This window comes from Podarcis muralis, chromosome 1 (assembly GCF_964188315.1).
Source record: "Podarcis muralis chromosome 1, rPodMur119.hap1.1, whole genome shotgun sequence".
Classification (NCBI taxonomy): Eukaryota; Metazoa; Chordata; class Lepidosauria; order Squamata; family Lacertidae; genus Podarcis; species Podarcis muralis.
Genome location: NC_135655.1, coordinates 125,964,788 through 125,984,565, shown reverse-complemented (window position 1 = coordinate 125,984,565; position 19,778 = coordinate 125,964,788). Strand labels below are relative to the sequence as shown.

General features: G+C 44.2%; 2 protein-coding genes across 6 annotated transcripts in view; one reads left to right on the top strand and one right to left on the bottom strand.

The window, feature by feature from the left end:
• CCDC150 (coiled-coil domain containing 150) overlaps nt 1-15,977 on the top strand; it is a 48,781-nt gene extending 32,804 nt beyond the window's left edge. For 4 of the 5 annotated variants that reach the window (XM_028751977.2, XM_028751944.2, XM_028751936.2 and 1 more), the window contains 11 exons: nt 182-310; nt 2,471-2,640; nt 4,372-4,462; nt 4,798-4,967; nt 5,670-5,796; nt 8,950-9,144; nt 11,141-11,209; nt 11,303-11,464; nt 12,466-12,552; nt 13,360-13,485; nt 14,532-15,977. In XM_028751977.2, the coding sequence (XP_028607810.2) occupies nt 182-310; nt 2,471-2,640; nt 4,372-4,462; nt 4,798-4,967; nt 5,670-5,796; nt 8,950-9,144; nt 11,141-11,209; nt 11,303-11,464; nt 12,466-12,552; nt 13,360-13,485; nt 14,532-14,636 (1,431 nt within the window). In that variant the 3' untranslated portion in view covers nt 14,637-15,977. The remainder of the gene's footprint in view (nt 1-181; nt 311-2,470; nt 2,641-4,371; nt 4,463-4,797; nt 4,968-5,669; nt 5,797-8,949; nt 9,145-11,140; nt 11,210-11,302; nt 11,465-12,465; nt 12,553-13,359; nt 13,486-14,531) is intronic. The other variant, XM_028751951.2, reaches the window with a different exon arrangement.
• Nucleotides 15,978-16,989: 1,012 nt separating this feature from the next.
• The window catches only part of GTF3C3 (general transcription factor IIIC subunit 3), a 33,129-nt gene continuing 30,340 nt past the window's right edge, over nt 16,990-19,778 (bottom strand). Inside the window, exon 18 of the mRNA XM_028751910.2 lies at nt 16,990-18,185. Coding sequence (XP_028607743.2) covers nt 18,063-18,185 — 123 coding nt within the window. The 3' untranslated portion in view covers nt 16,990-18,062. The remainder of the gene's footprint in view (nt 18,186-19,778) is intronic.

Here is a 19,778-nt window from a genome sequence, read left to right as displayed (position 1 = left end):
GTGAAGCGCCGCCTTTCAGAAATTACTGGTTGTATGGCAGCCCTATCAGTGTTTTTAATGGGCCTGGTCAGGCCATTTGTCTTGTACTTTTATCTACAGGGCTGAAAAGACAAGGATGCCCAAATGCTCTGAAAATCTTTGAACCATTTCTCCTCCCCTCCCCCTCTGTTTTTTGTAAAAGACACAGTCTGCCCTTGTCTGCAGAGAGGATGATTTTTCTGTGACCGTCAAAACCCGTGATGAAGCGCTGAGAGAGAACCAGAAGCTCAAAGGGCAAATAAGTGCAACTGAAGAGAGAGAGAAGCACAAGGTAGCAAATGTTCTTTGGGTGCTTTAGCTTTGTCCGGACTTCGTTGCAGCAAACCTACCACAATGTGTGTTTTGAAATTTCTCCTCCACATCACCTGCCACTCCTGTCCTGAGATACGGATGCCTTTCAAGTGCTAATTCCCCAAACAGAAACCTTGTCTTATTTATGAGTAAGAATCATTATAAGAGATTGGAATCATTATTAGAGTTGGCCCCATCTAAGAAGTAAAAAATCAACATGGTGTAAGAGGAAACAATCACATTCAGGGCCAGTTTAGAGAGAAGATGGACTGGATTTTCAATTAACGATCCTCTTTGTTTTAAATCATTTTTTCAAATTATGATTCTGTCATTCCTTGTATTGGTTTGCTGGTCTCATTGATGCTGTTGTGTTAGTTTTTAATACAGTGGTACTTCTGGTTACAGGACACGGGTGGCGTTGTGGGTTAAACCACAGAGCCTAGGGCTTGCCGATCAGAAGGTCGGCGGTTCGAATCCCTGTGACGGGGTGAGCTCCCGTTGCTCGGTCCCTGCTCCTGCCAACCTAGCAGTTTGAAAGCACATCAAAGTACAAGTAGATAAATAGGTACCGCTCTGGCAGGAAGGTAAACGGCATTTCCGTGCACTGCTCTGGTTCGCCAGAAGCGGCTTAGTCATGCTGGCCACATGACCCGGAAGCTGTACGCCGGCTCCCTCAGCCAATAAAGCGAGATGAGCGCCACGACCCCAGAGTCGGCCACGACTGGACCTAATGGTCAGGGGTCCCTTTACCTTTACCTTACTTCTGGTTACGAACTTAATTCGTTCCGGAGGTCCGTTCTTACCCTGAAACCATTCTTAACCTGAGGTACCACTTTAGCTAATGGAGCCTCCCACCGCCGCCGTGCCGCTGGCACACAATTTCTGTTCTCATCCTGAGGTAAAGTTCTTAACCCGAGGTACTACTTTTGGGTTAGCAGAGTCTGTAACCTGAAGTGTTTGTAACCCAAGGTGTTTGTAACCTGAGGTACTACTGTAGTTTAGATATTGATGCTTGCTATTTAGGAAAAAAAATGTTTTTAATAGTTTAGATATTGATGTTTGCTGTTTGGAAATTGTTTTATATTTGTTGTGAGCTGCCTTTGGAAAACGTATGTCTTGAAAGGCAGGCTAGAAATCTCTGGAATGAATGAATGAAATGAATCAGCCGTTGAGGCCTGATTTTTGTTTTTCATATTGGTCTGCGAGGTACCAAGGTATCAAATTGGGAGCACAAACAATAATTTGAGGGGAAGCGGTGCTGTCAATGTTGTTAAAACCAAGTAGGTCTCCTTTTTGGTGCCTGGGTGGGAGAATACCTTGGCAAACTTTGTGCAAACATGGTGGAGCTTCTTGAAGGAAGAATGGGATATAAGTCTCATCCAGTTTTTAAAAATTAAATGTCTCCGTATAAAACAGGGGGAAGGAGGAGAAAATCTGACCAATTTGTATGTTTACCCATGCAAACATTTGACAAACAGACAGCACACAGCTGCCAATCTCATTCCCATTGATTTTGGCTGTGCACTACAGTTCAATTTTCAGGAAAAGCATTTTATAAATGCTTCTTATCAGGGGTAAAGGAGATTGAGGTGACGTTCTCAGAGCCCAAAGTACACTGGTCCCTCAGAAGTCGAACAGAATCCGTTCCGGAAGTCCGTTCGACTTCCGAAACGTTCGACTTTCAAATTGCGGCTTCTGATTGGCTGCAGGAAGCTCCTGCAGCCAATCGGAAGCCGTGTCAGACGTTTGGGTTCCAAAGAACATTTGCAAACTGGAACGCTTACTTCCAGGTTTGTGGCGTTCGGGAGCCAAAACGTTTGACTCGCAAGGTGTTTGGGATCCAAGGTACGACTGTAAAGGTGTAGTTTTCTGCATTCAGCACACAAAGCTGCATTTATACAGAATCACACCGCTGGTCCATCTTGTGTACCCTATATTTGTCTGGCAGGGTTTGGCCTCCAGTGTTTCAAAGGTCTTGCCAGGGATACCTGATATATCCTTGAAGTGGAAATGTCAGGAGCGGAACCTGGGACCTTCAGCAAACAAAGCAGGCCCTCTGCTGTCGCTTGTGACCCAATACCACCCCAAGTAATCGTGATTGAGACCCCCTGCTCTTTCGCATTCCCCTTTCGTACTTCAGATGACGAATCTGCGACGCAAGCTGGAAGAGTCGAAGGAAGACAATGCCAAAGTGACAGCTATGTTGGAGAATGTGTTGGGCTCTCATAACAAAATGCAGGTGGCTCTGGAGAAGGTTCAGACTGAGCTGGGACGCAAGGATTCTGAGGTGGCTGAGCTGAAGAAGGACAGGTAACTTGGCTGCCTGCTTTGTATGGCATTCCAGGTACAGAGAGAGCCAGTGTGGTGTAGTGGTTAAGAGAGGTAGACTTGTAATCTGGTGAACCGGGTTTGCGTCTCCGCTCCTCCACATGCAGCTGCTGGGTGACCTTGGGCTAGTCACACTTCTTTGAAGTCTCTCAGCCCCACTCACCTCACAGAGTGTTTGTTGTGGGGGAGGAAGGGAAAGGAGAATGTTAGCTGCTTTGAGACTCCTTCAGGTAGTGATAAAGCGGGATATCAAATCCAAACTCCTCCTCCTCCTCCTCCTCTTCTTCTTCTTCTTCTTCTACATGGTGGAACAAAGCTTAAAGCAAAACACACATTTAGCGGGAACTTTTTTTAAAAACTGAGTTGGATAATATAAGGGGGGAGATGATAATTGCAGACAATAACATAAGGAATCATTTTGGGGGGAATCATTTCAAACGATCTTCTTTTTTACGAATGGTCTTCCCTGAAACACTGTGTGATTTATGGTCTCCATTTAAAAATAAGAAACTGGCTGCAGAGTGGGTAGGAATTGTGAGAGAGGTACTTAACTTCAGATAGATCAAGATCAAATGAGGGAATGATGATAACCATTGACTAGGCTGAAAATGAATGGAAGAAAGACAAGGGACCTGGAAGGGAGTCTCTCAATACGTTTGAAAAAAAGAAAAGGACGGGAAAGGAAAAGGTGGAGCAGTTAACTTGAATGCTGTTTGTACTGATGCCATTGGAAAAACCAGGAGTAATTAATTTGGATGCTTTATGTAAAATGAGAAGTATTTGCTTTGGAAGCAAAACAGTACAAGCCATTGCTTATCTAGTAAAGGTAAAGGGACCCCTGACCATTAGATCCAGTCGTGACCGACTCTGGGGTTGCGGCGCTCATCTCGCTTTATTGGCCAAGGGAGCCGGCATACAGCTTCCGGGTCATGTGGCTAGCATGACTAAGCCGCTTCTGGCGAACCAGAGCAGCGCATGGAAACGCCGTTGACCTTCCCGCCGGAGCGGTACCTATTTATCTACTTGCATTTTTACATGCTTTTGAACTGCTAGGTTGGCAGGAGCAGGGACCGAGCAACGGGAGCTCACCCCGTTGCAGGGATTCGAACTGCTGACCTTCTGATCGGCAAGTCCTAGGCTCTGTGGTTTAACCCACAGCGCCACCCGTGTCCCTCTATTGCTTATCTAAATGACAATTTATTAAACCATAACCTAGTGCTGTGTGTCAACCCTGCCCAGCAGCCTAACATGTTTGTTCAGCCCCATGAAACCACAGTCTGATGCCATGGTGTGTTGCTGATGTATGAACCATGGTTTGCTTTAACCACGGCTTGGTGTTACGGCGTTAGTCCTAGCCTTTGGTGTGTCTCCCCACCTCGGAAGCTTGGCAAACTACAAAGGCATGAGGAAGACGCAGCTGGAAAACAATGCAAACTTTGAAGAAACAAGCTATGGTTGGATCGTCGGTGAGACAACTCGTGGTTAAAATGTGGTTTGCTGAGCAAACCACGGCTTAGCATTATGTGCAAACCAAACCATTGTCTGAGAATATTCAAGGAGTCTTTCAACTGTGTGTGCCTCAAGAGCAGAGTGGAATTAATTCAATCATAGTTGAGGCTCTTTTTTGATGGAAGAAAACATGGAGGAAGCTTCCCTATCGCCCTTTGCCTTTGTTTGTTCTCTCTCGCATCGTCTCTTTGCTTCCTTTTGCAGGACCCAAAGCCAGCAAAGAATTCTGATGCTAGAGGCAGAGCTGGAGGAATGCCACAGCAAAATGACCTTGCAATCTCAACACAGCTTTAAGGTACAAAATCAGCATCTTCCAGTGGCTATAATAGACTAAAACCAGCAATACATTCAGCGTGGGTGGCCTGTCTGGAAGGATCGCATCCTGCATAGCAGGAACAAAGTTCATTTGTCCTTTAAATAATTGGTGTAATTAGTTTGAGCATAATGTATATTTGGCAACTGACTGTTCATTTTACTGGGTTTTCCCCCCATCCATGAAGCCATTCCCAGATTAAGATTCATAGCGACAGCTGCATAAGTTGTTTAATCATCGGAATAAAATTGTTGTTTCACAACTGTATGTTTCATGAAGAGAATCATTGCTACCTTGTGCTTTTCTCCCCCTAAAAGATGGAAGCTCTTTGTAAAATTCTGGAGGCCTCCAAAGCAGACAACAAGAAACTTGCCCAAAATTTAGAGCAAACTCTGCAGACCAACAGTGCTCTGCAAAGCAAGCTTATGCTTATTCGAGATGAACTGGAAAGCAAAGAAGCCGAGTGCCAGGAACTAATGGAATGCAGGTAAGACTTAGATAGGCAGGAGATTTTGCCTTTCCAGTCTAAACAGCTGAAGTCCGGATCTGACTTTTGAGGCAGTAGAAACTTGTTACCTGCTGAGCCATCAACTTGGCAAGGCAGGGCCCTAAATGTGCAGAGGGGGTCTGCAGCTTTGAAATTTGTCTGGGGAACCCAGAGTCTCGATGGGGAATGAATTGCAAAGGGAAGAAAAAGGATTCCGTCTGGCCAGTAAGACAGAGCTATTCCGCCTGGCCTTTAATTTGAATTCAGCCTGATCTTTTATTTCCTTTCTCTTCCCTCCCCCTCCCCTTTTATGAAGATCCACCCACTCTGAGACCCCACAGCTAATTCTCCCCTGGCCTCCTCGCTGGCCCAAGTAGGAGCAATTCAGCCAGCTAGCCCTGGGGATTATCTAATTGATTTTTTATTTTTATTGTTATTCATGTTTTTATACTGTACTTTATGCTGCTTTTATAATTAAGTGTTTTAAATTTGTTGTTAGCTGCCCTGAGCCCAGTTTTTGAACTGGGAAGGGTGGGGTATAAATAAAAATTATTATTATTATTATTATTATTATTATTATTATTATTATTATTATTATTATTATTATATTTGGGAAGCATCAGTGCTGCATGTTTTCAGACTTTACTTTCCTGAAAAAGTGAGCGACCTCCTGTTAATCTATTTCCCTCTGCTTTACTAAAGGGACCAGTTAATTGAGGAAACCAAGTTGGAAGTAAAGTTGTACGCAGATCGCCTTGAGACTCTGAAGAAACAGTTTCAGAATGAGCGGGAAGTAACCAAGAAGGCTGCTCAAAAGGAATCGGCTGAGGTGTGAGGAGGTGGAAGAGTTTTGAGTTTTTCTCGGTGGTCACGGTTGCACGTAAATGCTAAGGTGAAAATCCTGGCTTCATAAGCCAGGATATGCACGGGCTCCCTTTGGGCAAGTAGCTGAACAAGCCAGGATTCAGCATTTTGCCATTGCTTCCTGTTACGTATGAACCTGGAAAACTATGGTTGATGGCTTCCAACCAAACCAACTTTAAATCATAGATCATTCTCCCCACCCTCACATTCAACCTTTGATACTCTCTTGATATGTTGTACCTCTCCCTTCACTCTTCTTTCCACCTTCTTACCCAAATTGATGGTTTTCTTTGTGTGTTTGCTTTCTAATTCTCCTATAATTGTTCTTCCTTTCATTCTCCCTTTATTTATTTTTTACAAAATACAAACATGCCAGGAAGGAAATACAGTGGTGCCTCGCAAGACGAAAAGAATCCGTTCCGTGATTCTCTTCGTCTAGCGGTTTTTTCATCTTGCGAAGCAACCCCATTAGCGGCTAAGCGGATTAGCGCTATTAGCGGTTTAGCGGCTTGTTGTTGTTGTTTAGTCGTTTAGTCGTGTCTGACTCTTCGTGACCCCATGGACCAGAGCACGCCAGGCACCTCTGTCCTCCACTACCTCCCGCAGTTTGGTCAAACTCATGCTGGTAACCTCGAAAACACTATCCAACCATCTCGTCCTCTGTCGCCCCCTTCTCCTTGTGCCCTCCATCTTTCCCAGCATCAGGGTCTTCTCCAGGGAGTCTTCTCTTCTCATGAGGTGGCCAAAGTACTGGAGCCTCAGCTTCACGATCTGTCCTTCCAGTGAGCACTCAGGGCTGATTTCCTTAAGAATGGATAGGTTTGATCTTCTTGCAGTCCATGGGATTCTCAAGAGTCTTCTCCAGCACCATAATTCAAAAGCATCAATTCTTCGGCGATCAGCCTTCTTTATGGCCCAGCTCTCACTTCCATACATCACTACTGGGAAAACCATGGCTTTAACTATACGCTAATCCTTTAATATATTAGAGTTAAATATATATTATATTAACTCTAATATATATTAAATATATTAGAGTTAATATATTAGAGTTAATATATTAGAGTTAAACCAATCCTTTAATATATTAGAGTTAAAGCCATGGAAAACCATGGCTTTAACTCTAATATATTAAAGGATTAGCGGCTAAGCTGCTAAAAGGCTATTAGTGGCTTAGCGGCTTAGAAAAAGGGGGGGAAGCGGGGGGGATATGGCGAGACTCGCAAGACGTTTTCGTCTTGCGAAGCAAGCCCATAGGGGAATTCGTTTTGCGAAGCGCATTGCAAACGGAAAACCCTTTCGTCTAGCGGGTTTTCCGTCTTGCGAGGCATTCGTCTTGCGGGGCACCACTGTAGAATGCATTTTCTTTATATTAAAGAAATGAAAAGCTTTTATCCTACCCATAAACTGAATATTTTCCCATATATAAGAGTTTCCAACTCTCAATAAATAAATGTGCTTAGCTGAGTCCAATATTACTATAAGAAGTTAATTTCAGCGTAAGTGCCATGTTCCTGGTTTTCCTTTCCCCTTTTGCTAACGTCCTTTAAGCCTAGTTTGCACATAATGCTAAATTGTTGTTTCTTAAGCTGTGGCTGAGCATTTGTTAAATCATGGCTGCTGGGCAGTATTCACACATAACTGGTTTGTTTACTGTCAACAAAATAATAATTCGAAGCCACGGTTTGCTGTTGGCTTACTGACCATGGCTTGTTTGAACTGTGGCTTGGAATTGTGAGAACCCAGCATTGCCTCTTAAGACCTGATGAAAGAGCAGGTGGAAAACAAAACAAAGTTGGAGAAGTAAGCTATTTGTTGGAATTTTTGTGAGACAGCTCGTGGTTAATTCATGGTTTGTAAAGCAACCCACTGCTTAAACAAACCATGAGCAAAATGTTTGGATGGAAACTGCTCCTAGGGAAGCAAAGAGCGCTATGATTAGAAGCAATGCCCCCCCCCCGACTTAACAGCCAGTTATTTTATTTTCTAGGTTTTGTGGGGGTGTATAGAGGAAGATGGGACGCGGGTGGTGCTGTGGGTTAAACCACAGAGCCTAGGACTTGCCGATCGGAAGGTCGGCGGTTCGAATCCCCGCGACAGGGTGAGCTCCCGTTGCTCGGTCCCTGCTCCTGTCAACCTAGCAGTTCGAAAGCACACCAGTGCAAGTAGATAAATAGGTACCGCTCCGGCGGGAAGGCAAACGGTGTTTCCTTGCGCTGCTCTGGTTCGCCAGAAGCGGCTTAGTCATTCTGGCCACATGACCCGGAAGCTGTCTGTGGACAAATGCTAGCTCCCTCGGCCTATAGAGCGAGATGAGCGCCGTAACCCCAGAGTCATTCGTGACTGGACCTAACGGTCAGGGGTCCCTTTACCTTTATAGAGGAAGATAAAATGTGTGTTCTTTCCCTGGGGTAGCTTTTTCATTCAGAGCTGACCTAAAGGTGTCAACCAAGGTTCAGGTGGCAGACATCACATTTAAATTCCTTTTGGCACCATGGATATATGCGCCCCTGTGAATTTTCACAGCTGACTAAAATCACGGGAGCATAGATAGCAGCTTGAGACTAGGTCAGACTTTTTGTCCATCTAGCTCAGGGTTCCCCAAACTTGGGTCTCCAGATGGTTTTGGAGTACAATTCCCATCATCCCTGACCACTGGTCCTGCTAGCTAGGGATGAAAACAGCTGGAGACCAAAGTTTGGGAAACCCTGATCCAGCTTACCCAGAGTTTTAACCAGGGACTTGTCTTACTCTCAAGAAATAATAATAGCCCTAGAGCAGGGGTGAGGAACCTGAGACCCATGTATCAAATATGGCTGTCCAAGCCCCGCCCACCTGGTCTGGCGACTCTCCCTGGGCAACACCTCTTCACCCAAGTCCCGCCTCCTCTGACCACACCCATGTTTGCTTCTGGCCCTACTCCTGTGGCCCCTGGACTGAAAATATTCCCCCTTTCCACCAGTAAGCCCTGGACAAATTGCCTTCAGGATAGGAAACCAAGACCTGGAAAGCTCTTGGGGTGATGGGAGCAGAAGAGTCATTTAGAAGTGAGTGTTGAGCACCCTTTTTTCTTCTTCTTGAAGTGAGCATGAACTTGCCCTTTCTTGGTGCCCTGTAGCTGAAGAAAGCCCTGGAGGAGGCCTGCACTAAATCTGGAGAAATGTCCCGCCTTAACAGGGAACTGCGGGCAAAAGTCGCAGAGCAGGAGGCAGCGCTGGCCAGTCAGAAGGAGAAGCTGAAGAGACAGAAAGCGTTAATCACGCAGTACTTCAATGCCAGGTCTAACAATGCGCAAAATGCAGGAAGGATAAAGGTGAGCCGGTGTGCAGGGGTGTGGGTGTTTCATGCAAATGATTTTAACACATCCTGCAATCTACCATTTTGAAAGTTGCCCTCTCAGTATCAGCCTGATACCAGATAGATTGGAGACTTTAAAAGAGACTTCATTGCGTTCCCCTTGGCTGAGTTTCTATTGCAGCTGCAAACCAACTGGCTCTTGCAGAAGTAGATGAGCGCTATACAGTGCTAAATTGCATTGATATGGAATCTCTTAAGTTTCCTTTGCATTTTCAGCACAGATAAAAGCTGGTCAGTCAGTCTCTTCTATTGGATCAGTGCTGGGGAGGCAGGAGTTTGGCTTTTTCAGTTATATATGCTGTTTGGAAACAGGCAAAACGTGTGCACTCCACATCCATAGAAGCAGGTTTGATAGGCAATTGTGGCTGGATTTTTAGAAATTGCTGCATTAAAAGTATTAAGTAATAATAATAATAATAATAATAATAATAATAATAATAATAATAATAATAATATCTTTATTGTCATTGCCCCCTCTCGGGGACAACGAAGTACAGCGGTACCTTGGTTTGCATACGTTTTGGATGACAAACATCAAACCCGGAAGTGTGTGTCCCGGTTTGCAAACTTTTTTTGGATGACAAACAAAAAAAATTTTTTTTTGGAGGCCCCATTGGCGAAAGTGCGCCTTGGGTTACAACCTGTTTTGGTTTACAAACGGACCTCTGGAACAGATTACTGTTGTAAACCAAGGTACCACTGTAATAAAACATGGATCATCATTACTCTCATTACTGCAGACCACTGTTAGCTGCTTTTCTCACCAGGTACCACTTGTCAAATGATTTTGAGGGAGTAGGAAAATTTAAGGATAAGTTGCATCTAGGGATGGATGCCATATTGATATATCGCCCCAAACCAGTTTGAAGTCCACATCATGATACTGATTTCATAATTTTTGACCTGGCAATGTATTTCAAATCAAGATGTATGTGTGTGTTTTGCAAAAATCGCGATGTGGGAAAAACTGTGAAGTCAGCCAATGCCTCTAGATAGTTCTATCCTTATTTCACATGTTGTGATATATCAGTACAGTGGTACCTCAGGTTACATACGCTTCAGGTTACAGACTCCGCTAACCCAGAAATAGTGCTTCAGGTTAAGAACTTTGCTTCAGGATGAGAACAGAAATTGTGCTCTAGCGGTGCGGCGGCAGCAGGAGGCCCCATTAGCTAAAGTGGTGCTTCAGGTTAAGAACAGTTTCGGGTTAAGTACGGACCTCCAGAACGAATTAAGTACTTAACCTGAGGTACCACTGTATATCGCAATGTTTAGCTGGTGATATATCACGAAGCTGAAAACCAGATATTGCCCAGCCCTAGGTGCAACAAGGAATTTGCTTAGGGCCGTCAATGCTAGCGCTTAAAATTCCTGGGCCTTTAGTTGACTGTCCCCATGATCTGCCTTTGCTTCATAACCCATTTTGCTGCCCAACACCCTGTCCCACTTTTTATGTCCAAGGGGAAGCAAGACGACAGCTGTGCAACATTGCTTTATTTTGGAGGGCAGTACTATAGCCTCTCCCTCCTTGGCTTACTATTTGTGGGCACAATCCAGTGAGATTTAACTATACAGTGGTACCTCGGGTTAAGAACTTAATTCGTTCTGGAGGTCCGTTCTTAACCTGAAACTGTTCTTAACCTGAAGCACCACTTTAGCTAATGGGGCCTCCTGCTGCCGCCGCGTCGCCAGAGCACGATTTCTGTTCTCATCCTGAAGCAAAGTTCTTAACCTGAAGCACTATTTATGGGTTAGTGGAGGCTGTAACCTGAAGCGTCTGTAACCTGAAGCATCTGTCACCCGAGGTACCACTGTACTTCCTGTTACTGAATTGCATTAGAACAAAACTTCAGGAGAGAGGCAGGCGCCGCTTAATAATAACTGCATTCTGTCACGGAAGCAAGGTGTTTTCTCAGGACGTTCCTCTATTCACTTTTGTGATTTATTTCCAGGAGATTGAAACGGAATTGAGGCAAATGGAGGAGATGAAGCAGCAGTACCAGAAGAAAAACCACGAGCAGGTAGAATCTCTTTTCCGTGTAGGAAATGGGAGTGAAGACCAGATTGAAACGCGTGCATGGGGTCACGGGATCTGATTTCTTTTCATGCCGTAGTCCCTTAGGATCAAAGAATTTGTTGCTGAGTTGACAACCCTGCAAGGCGAGATGCAGCAGCTAGCCAGGAATCAGCAAGCGATGGAAACGGAAAACAGGAACCTTGAGAACCAGCTGGTCGCAGAACAGAAGCAAAGGCAGCGGATTCAGGAAGAGTGTCAGGTAATGGCGCCATGGCCTCACCCAGCTAAAGGGTTGCGTGGCGATTCCCGCCTCGCCCCAGTTGGAATAAATAAAGACACGGGACACCATTGATTAAGGTTAATGGGCAAAAATAGGCCACAACTTTATTGGTTACAGGTAAGAGCGGTATTGGCTTAGGCACTGGTCCTATCAGACTATCTGGCTTCAGCCTGTTAGCATGAAAACTGGAAAGGGGGAGCCCTGGGATGCACATCACTAGGAACTCCCCCAGGGGTCACCGCTAGGGGGCGTGCTTTAGGCCCTGGCCTCCATAGGTTTCGGACAAGGCAACGCCCCCCGGAATCCTTTACTGGATTACCCTTAAATATTTGGGGGAGGTGATGGCGCCCCTCCCCCCCCAACACATCTACATAATAATACCCCTACCAATGCCTAACCGCCATAACCAAGAGATGTTGTGACGATTTGCTACGAGGTAAGTGAAAAAAACCAAATGGCCAGTGCCAGTTCTCCAAGTGGAAAAAAATTCCTACCAGGCCCCTTAATGGCGACCAACCGAAGTCCATATCAAGGTCAGAAGGAAAACCTAAAGGGTGGGTGGGTGGGAAACCGAATCTGCAGTTGGGACGAAAAGGGGAGATCTGATTGGCTGGCTCTGGTGCTGATGCGGCCTGAGGATTCCCCTGATCGCACGGGGCTGCAGCCAGCCCCACGCGATTGTTGGGGGCGTGAGCCCGCAACACTACCTCCTCCTCATGTCAGAAGTGGCTTTGTGGGTGCTGAGCACACTTTGGCATTTGTCTCCATGGCAGCAGCTGCTCAGGCCTCCATCATCGGCTCTCTTCCCCAGCCCCTAGCTCTGTACATCGTAAGAAGCCCATAGCAAAGAGGTCCATAGAAGTGAGCTTCTGTTTTCCAGGTTGGGTGTGGGGCATCAGTTAAGAATCTAGACCTAAGAGCAAACTGCTCTGCAGAAGAATGGCAAATGATTTCATTCTGACTTTTCCGTAACATTCAAGGCTTTGGAAGACACAGTCAGGCACTTGAAGAAATGCAAAGAGGAGACTGAACAGAAATTGAAAGAAGCCAGCAAAGAGTCAGAACATGTAAGTATTGAAGCAGAGAGGGAGAGGGATTGCCGTGTCAGTATAACACAACAGTATCGCAGCTGATCTGTGAGAGGTGTAACCGTATCAAAGAAAAAGAGAGTTCAATATGATAGCTGTAGAGACTTCTGAGCATGCAGGGGGAATTCACATGAAATATACACACACTTGTATGAATGTTGTTGCAAATCATCTGGAGGTGACACATTCCTAAGAGCTATGCCTGCAATTACAGCACTGCAGTTAAATCCTTATTGTGCAAAGGATGGGTGCACAATTTCCCGTATTCTAGGCTACTCTACATACAACTATATTCACTTTACCCAGTCATGCCTAACCTTAACATTACAAAATATTAGTTATGCATTTGAGTGCTAACATTGTAATGTGTCCACAAATGTGCACTCTGATTTTCACAAGACCTATTTAATGGTCTTGCTTTCGTAAATGATAATATTATTGTTTTGTTAATTAAGTTGCAAGCAAGACATTTAAGAGGCTGAGCTTTGTAGGTATAGTAAGAGGGGTCCTTAAAAGACTATAAGCATTTATTTTGCTTTATATAACAATAATACAAAACGGGATCTGATCCTGCTTTGGGGAGTACGATATGTGTCTGATCCTTATCAGACTTGTACTGATGACTGGGAACAAGGAAGGCACCTCATGATGAATTAACCTGATGGCTTAGTCTTTACGGAAAGACGTTCAAAGATGTAAAACCTTTTGACAAGGTGATTTGTGTCAAAGGATCCCTGGACCATGAGGTTGGAATGTAACTGAGTTTGAATGCCTTCCCTGCTGCAGATAACTGCTAACCTTGAGGAAGCTCACCACTGGTTCAAATCTAAGTTTGATAGTCTGCAGCGTGAACTGGTGAAAAACAGGCAGAAGAACCTTGGAGAATACTTCTGTGAGGAGCATGAAAAAGAGGTCAGTAAGGGAATACCTTCCGCAAACAAAAAAGGTGTCATGACACAGGCTCGCTAATGGCTTGTTCCCTTGTTTGTGCTGCTGCTGCTGAGAGTAGTACTATACTGGGAGTGCCTGTAAAAATTCAGTTTTATGCGCTATGAAGATGGTTGCAATCAATCTTTATGCCTGTGCCAAGAGACCTCAAGATTTGTTCGTTTTTAAAATGGCAGTGTGAAGAATTCATGAGAGAGCCCTTTTTTTTTACTCATGTGTGGTGTAGTGGTTAAGAGCGGTAGTCTTGTAATCTGGTGAACCAGGTTCGCTTCCCTGCTCCTCCACATGCAGCTGCAGGGTGACCTTGGGCTAGTCACACTTCTCTGAACCCCACTCACCTCACAGAGTGTTTGTTGTGGGGGAGGAAGGGAAAGGAGAGTGTTAGCCGCTTTGAGACTCCTTCGGGTAGTGAAAGGCGGGGTATCAAATCCAAACTCCTCTTCTTGTTATACGAGCTGTCTAGGTGAAGAAATCCAACAGGTGATTTTTATTCTTAAATTTTGAGGTGAGCTGCCAATGTCCTTCATTTCATGTGCCTTCTAGAGGCTTCCATGAGGAAGTTGGTACCTTAATTGGAAGAATAATCATAACAAATGGAAAGGATTGTAGACGTTGAAGCTTTTATCAGCTTTCTTCCTCAAACCCTTCAGCCTTCACCCTCCATGAGAGACAGTCCCTCACTGAAACTCACCTCTGTTCTGAATTTAACAGATTATCTGGCTGCTCCAGATATTTATTGCTGGACTGGCTTTCCTCTGATAGATGAAGGCATCCGCTTACTAGATTAGTGAATCTGAGAGGTTTGTGTGTGTTTTAGGCTTAGCCAAGAGTTACAACCTGGCCCTATCAGAATGTTGTACTATTTTATTGTTGTTAGCCACCCTGAGCCCGGCTTCGGCTGGGGAGGGCGGGATATAAATAAAATTTATTATTATTATTACATTAATATTTTCTCTTGCACGTTCTGTGAGTTACTTGCAGCTCTGACTAAGCATCCTATGTGTCAACAGGAAAGGCCGACCAGGCTTCCTTCCCAGGCATGCCTGAAGCGCTGGGAGACCAAGAACCACCTGCAGTTCATCAAGAGGAAATATCTAAGTGAGCTGAACAAGTGAAGGGCTGCTTTGCCAGGAGGTTCCAGGCTGCAAGGTATAACCCTGTACCTGTGAACACCACTTCTCAGGCTGCCGGTGATGCTATACCTAGGCAGAGCCTAAGGCTGGACCTATTATGTGAGCATCCATCTACTTCCTGAAGCTAGCAGAGGAAGAGCTCCTGTGTGAACTAGCTGTGCTCTATAGGAATGAAGAAAAAGTCCTTTTTAAAGAGTGTATATATATATATATACACACACACACACACAAACTTGACTGGCAGCTAGGAATCCTCTAAATCTTTGGGTTCAGCTTTCTGATTTCTTATAACGCCTCTGGGGAACTTTCAAACTGTTTTATTAAAAAAACTGTTTCTACAGCCCCCCCACCCTGCTAAATGCTTCCCCCTGGGGTCTTTAAATCCCTGCAATTACATCTCTGCACATAGTGAGGGCCGAGCTTGTGCCAAATACATGCACAAGCAGCCCAGAGGGTGTAACTGCTACAGGATAGGCTTCTCTGTAGGTAAAGGCCTTGGGGACTTTTGGAAAAATAGCAGAGCTGAATCCTAAAACGGGGCAGTGTCGTAGATTATTTAAATGCACCAATGCTGGTTTCCAAAATGTCTATGTGTCCCTTCATCAGCTTGGCATGTTCCATGGGATAGGACTTGTATGTTTGATGGGTAGCTTTGAGCAAGCACATCTCCTGCTGTTGTAAAAGCGCAGTGCTTGCGGAAAATGCTTCCCCTCTAACATAACTACTTAGACAATAACGGTCCGCACCTATATCTTGCAGGGGGAGCAAATATGATGTCGTCAGGATGGTGGGCTCGAACCCACATCGGCCTCAGGCGGCATGGACGATAGGGCAGGAATAATGGGAGCTGTAGCCTAAAACATCTGAACAGCACGATGTTGGCTATTCCTGCTATGTATTGAACCTTATCCTCTTCCCTGAGTATCGAGGTTGTGGGTGCCTTGCTCTGCTCATTAACTATTAGGTAAGGCAAACCCAAAGGCACAAAACAATCCAGTATATCATTGGTGATGAAATATTATGCAAACAGTGATTACTCTATTCTAGAATCGTTAAAGTGGAAGGGTGACAAATTCACACAGCTAGGAACAGTTGCTTGGGCCTCCAAAAGGAAGCTTGGGTACTGAGCAGAATTGGCCTCAGAGCCACCCTAAATCATGGGCAAGAATGTACTGTACTTCTGGTATCTTTCCTCTTGTTTTTGACCACTACCGTGTAATATATAAGTGTGTGTGTGTGTGTGTGTGTGTGTGTGTGTGTGTGTGTAGGGAGGAGGCGCGTGTGTGTATTTAAAAATTAAAGCATACTTCTTGTTTTCTACAAGTGTGTTTCTCTCCCTGTTGAACAACCTCTTCTTTAAGCTGTAATACATGAAGATGAGGTGAGCTCACCTGTAGGACGACATGTTGTGTATACGAGAAGTAATGACAGTTGGAAATACAGTAATGTATAAATTTAATCAAACAAGCTTTTAACTCCTTTCTGGAACCACGATTTTTACAAAACTAGTGTCAAGCAGCCAATAACTCATTTATAAGAACAATATATATATATATATATATATATATATATATATATATATATATATATATATGCTTTCGTAGATTTTCACGGGTATAGGTATGCAGGTTTTGGTGTCCTCGGGTGTCTTCCCGTGTAAAAGTTGGGGTGTCTAGGCGACGTTTCGACGAGGTCTCACTCGTCATCTTCAGGCTGGTGCTTTCGGCTTCTTGTTACTGGAACAGAGCAGGATCTCAGTGTTTGAGTTCCAATAAATACTGTTGAGGGGTGTGGTGTATAGCCTCCAATGTTCTGGGCCGAGAGGAAGTTCCCAGGCTAGTGTGCCTTTTCTTCTTTTGTTCCTTAGTTGCTTGAGGGATATCTTGAGTGATTTCTTGAGTGATATCCTGAGTACCACTTAGGTGGGTCATTAGGTGTGGATTAGTTGCTAAAGCCTTTGTGTCTTGACCTCTTGAACTTTGTGAAGAGTTTTTCTGAGAAGATGGCTGTAGTTGTGCTCTGGCTTGGCTTCGTGTATAGGGGCGAGCTGTGGTTTTGTGGCCTGTGCCAGCCAGATCTGTGTAGGGATTGCAGGGGGGTGCAGCATCCGGAGGTGCCATCATGGTTTGGCTACTGGATGGTGTCTGTAATTTATCTGTGGAGAGGGTCTGGGTTTGGGTCTGGTGTCTGGAACTCAAACACTGAGATCCTGCTCTGTTCCAGTAACAAGAAGCCGAAAGCACCAGCCTGAAGATGACGAGTGAGACCTCGTCGAAACGTCGCCTAGACACCCCAACTTTTACACGGGAAGACACCCGAGGACACCAAAACCTGCATATATATATATATATATATATGCAAAGGACAGGGTAGAGGGAATAAGAGCTTGTGACGGGATAGTTTAAGACTGCAGTCCTGTGCACAGGAGTGGTTGTGGATGCCCTTAATAATAATGAAAATATTTATATGCCACCCATCTGACTGGGTTGCCCCAGCCACTCTGGGCAGCTTCCAATAAGCTGAAACACATTAAGACATCAAATATTAAAAACTTCTATACACTTGTTGATTGTGTTTCTGAAGGGTAACTAGACCAATACTTCTTTGCAGTATACTGGCAATCAAGCACGGCTTGGTAGAGTTAGCACCTTACAGCACAATCCCGTATATGTCTGCTCAGAAATAAGTCGCAATGGGTCTTACTTCAAGTTGAGCAGGTATAGCTTTTAGTTCAAACCATCTCTGACTCCCCAGTTTCAGAAAAGCAAGAAAATGGTTAGATTTCACAGACAAGTTCACATGGATGCAAACAAACAACACAGTAACTTCAGAATCTCCATACTAAAGAACTGTTGGACAAACACGCACCCAGAAAAAGGATCCAAAGGTTTTGCTAGGTTCGTCGATTATGGGGTATTCCAGACACAAAGGACTAATGTATGTTAAATATCCTTGAAAGGAGGCAGCTGATCTTCCACTGAAGAGGTAGAAGTCTTTTTGCTGGTGAGTTATCTAGCACATTTCGTTTACTCGTACTCTCTCCCAATTGTACATTCTGAGCAAAATGTCCCACGTTCCGTGTGCTTGGCTATTAAGATGTGCGACTTGCTCTGTTCACAATTTGCATGTTAAAAAACACTGCACGTTCCAGCACACCTGTCAGGTTGGGGTCAGTGTCACGCCTCAGATCTGCTCAATCCATAGCAGGGATCCTCTTTGTAAAAACCTGCACCATCTACTTGGCTGCTTCATGTTCAGCCAATCTGGAGAAATCTTTAAGCATAGGTTTGCCCGGTGTCACAAAGCCTCAGATCCATGAAAGGCAGCAGCGTATTTCCAGGTTCCTCGAAAGCAAGGAAAGTAATCCATCTTATTTCATTCAATCAGTTTTCGATGCCGGCTTTCACCTCACACAATTCCATACGTGTACAGCATTTTCCGAGCCATTCTAATATTTCCACTGCTCTGGTAGATGAGCGATAAATTGAAGGCAATATCCCGTCGCAAGTCCGTCTGGTCTGCTTCTATTCCCTAGTTGAGGGAAGAAAAACAACTTGCCTGAACAAGTGCAGCAAAAGGGTACTTGTCATATATTGCATACATGACAATCCAGCAATTATTTTTTTGTTTTTTTAATAATTTTTATTGAATGGTTTTATGTTACAAAAAACAATACAGCCATACTACCACTAAATATAATTAAGAAATAAAAATTACATCAATATTTAGTTTATTTGTTATTTACCATCTTATTTCCTCCCAAACATTGCATACAACAACACACATATGTGCAGACACCCACCTACACCCACACACAAAATGATAATAATGAAAGTAAATATTTTTTCCCCTTTTATCTTCCAAAATCTTTTCTTCAACTTTGACTTCCTGTCAAGTCCCTTTGCATATGTTTTATCTTACATTTGAATGTACACAAAACAATAAACCTTTCTAAATAAATCCTTAATTGTTAGCCACCTCCTTTTAGTTCCTTTATCACTCGAATGCTAGCACAGAGTCAAAACTATTACTGTATTTTTGAACATATCTATAACCATCCCATTTTTCCGCAAATTTTTGCTTGGAGTTTCCTCTGAGTTTGCTAGTCAGTTGAGCCATCTCCACCAATTCCTGTAATTTGATTTGCCAATCTGTTATTTTTGGAGCCTCGTGATCTTTCCAACCCTTGGCCACAAGTATACGAGCCGCTGCGGTTGCATACAAGAATACGTCTCTTAGGTTTTTTGAAAATCCAGCAGTTTTATCGCAGACATTCCAGCCTGCCAAAGCTCACGTTCTGAAAGGTCTCAAATCCTCTTTCAGAAGGCAAGTGCTGGTAGTTAGCTCTCTTTTAACACAGATTTTGAATTTGCTACACTTCTCGAGAAATTATAAAGTGGTAGGCAGGCAAACCCCTGGGATGACTCTGAAATTGTGTGTCAAGATGGTCAAACTTATTATTTTTTTAAAGCCCAGAAACATAGCTGAGTCTTTGTGTGGCGGATGAAGTAAGTTCTGAAGCAGCAAGCTCCTCCTTAGTGCACAACCTGCTAGGGAAATGGAAGGACAGGATTTTTCATAGGAAATGCCAACTGTTCCTTTCCTTCCAGCAGCAGTAACATTAAGGCCACTTCAGATGGGACTAGTGGTCTACTCATCTCAAAGCAGTGCAACATGCAAACTGAAGCCCGGCAGCTTCCATAAGATGCAAAAGTCAACTTTTCAGTGCATACAAGAATAGATTTCCTGTCCTTGGAGGGCAGTATTGTCTTAATTCCGCAAACGTTTATTCAAGACTTAATAATCAGAATTATGTGCTGTTTTAGGAGGCGGGTTTGCCATTTTGAAAGCCAATGCTGCAGCAGGGGGGAGCTGGAATTTGCCTGCATTTGCTTTATCAATGACTTGGATGATGGACTCAAGGGCATCCTGATCAAATTTGCAGATGACACCAAACTGGGAGGGGTGGCTAACACCCCAGAGGACAGGATCACACTTCAAAACGACCTTGACAGATTAGAGAACTGGGCCAAAACAAACAAGATGAACTTTAACAGGGAGAAATGTAAAGTATTGCACTTGGGCAAAAAAAATGAGAGGCACAAATACAAGATGGGGGACACC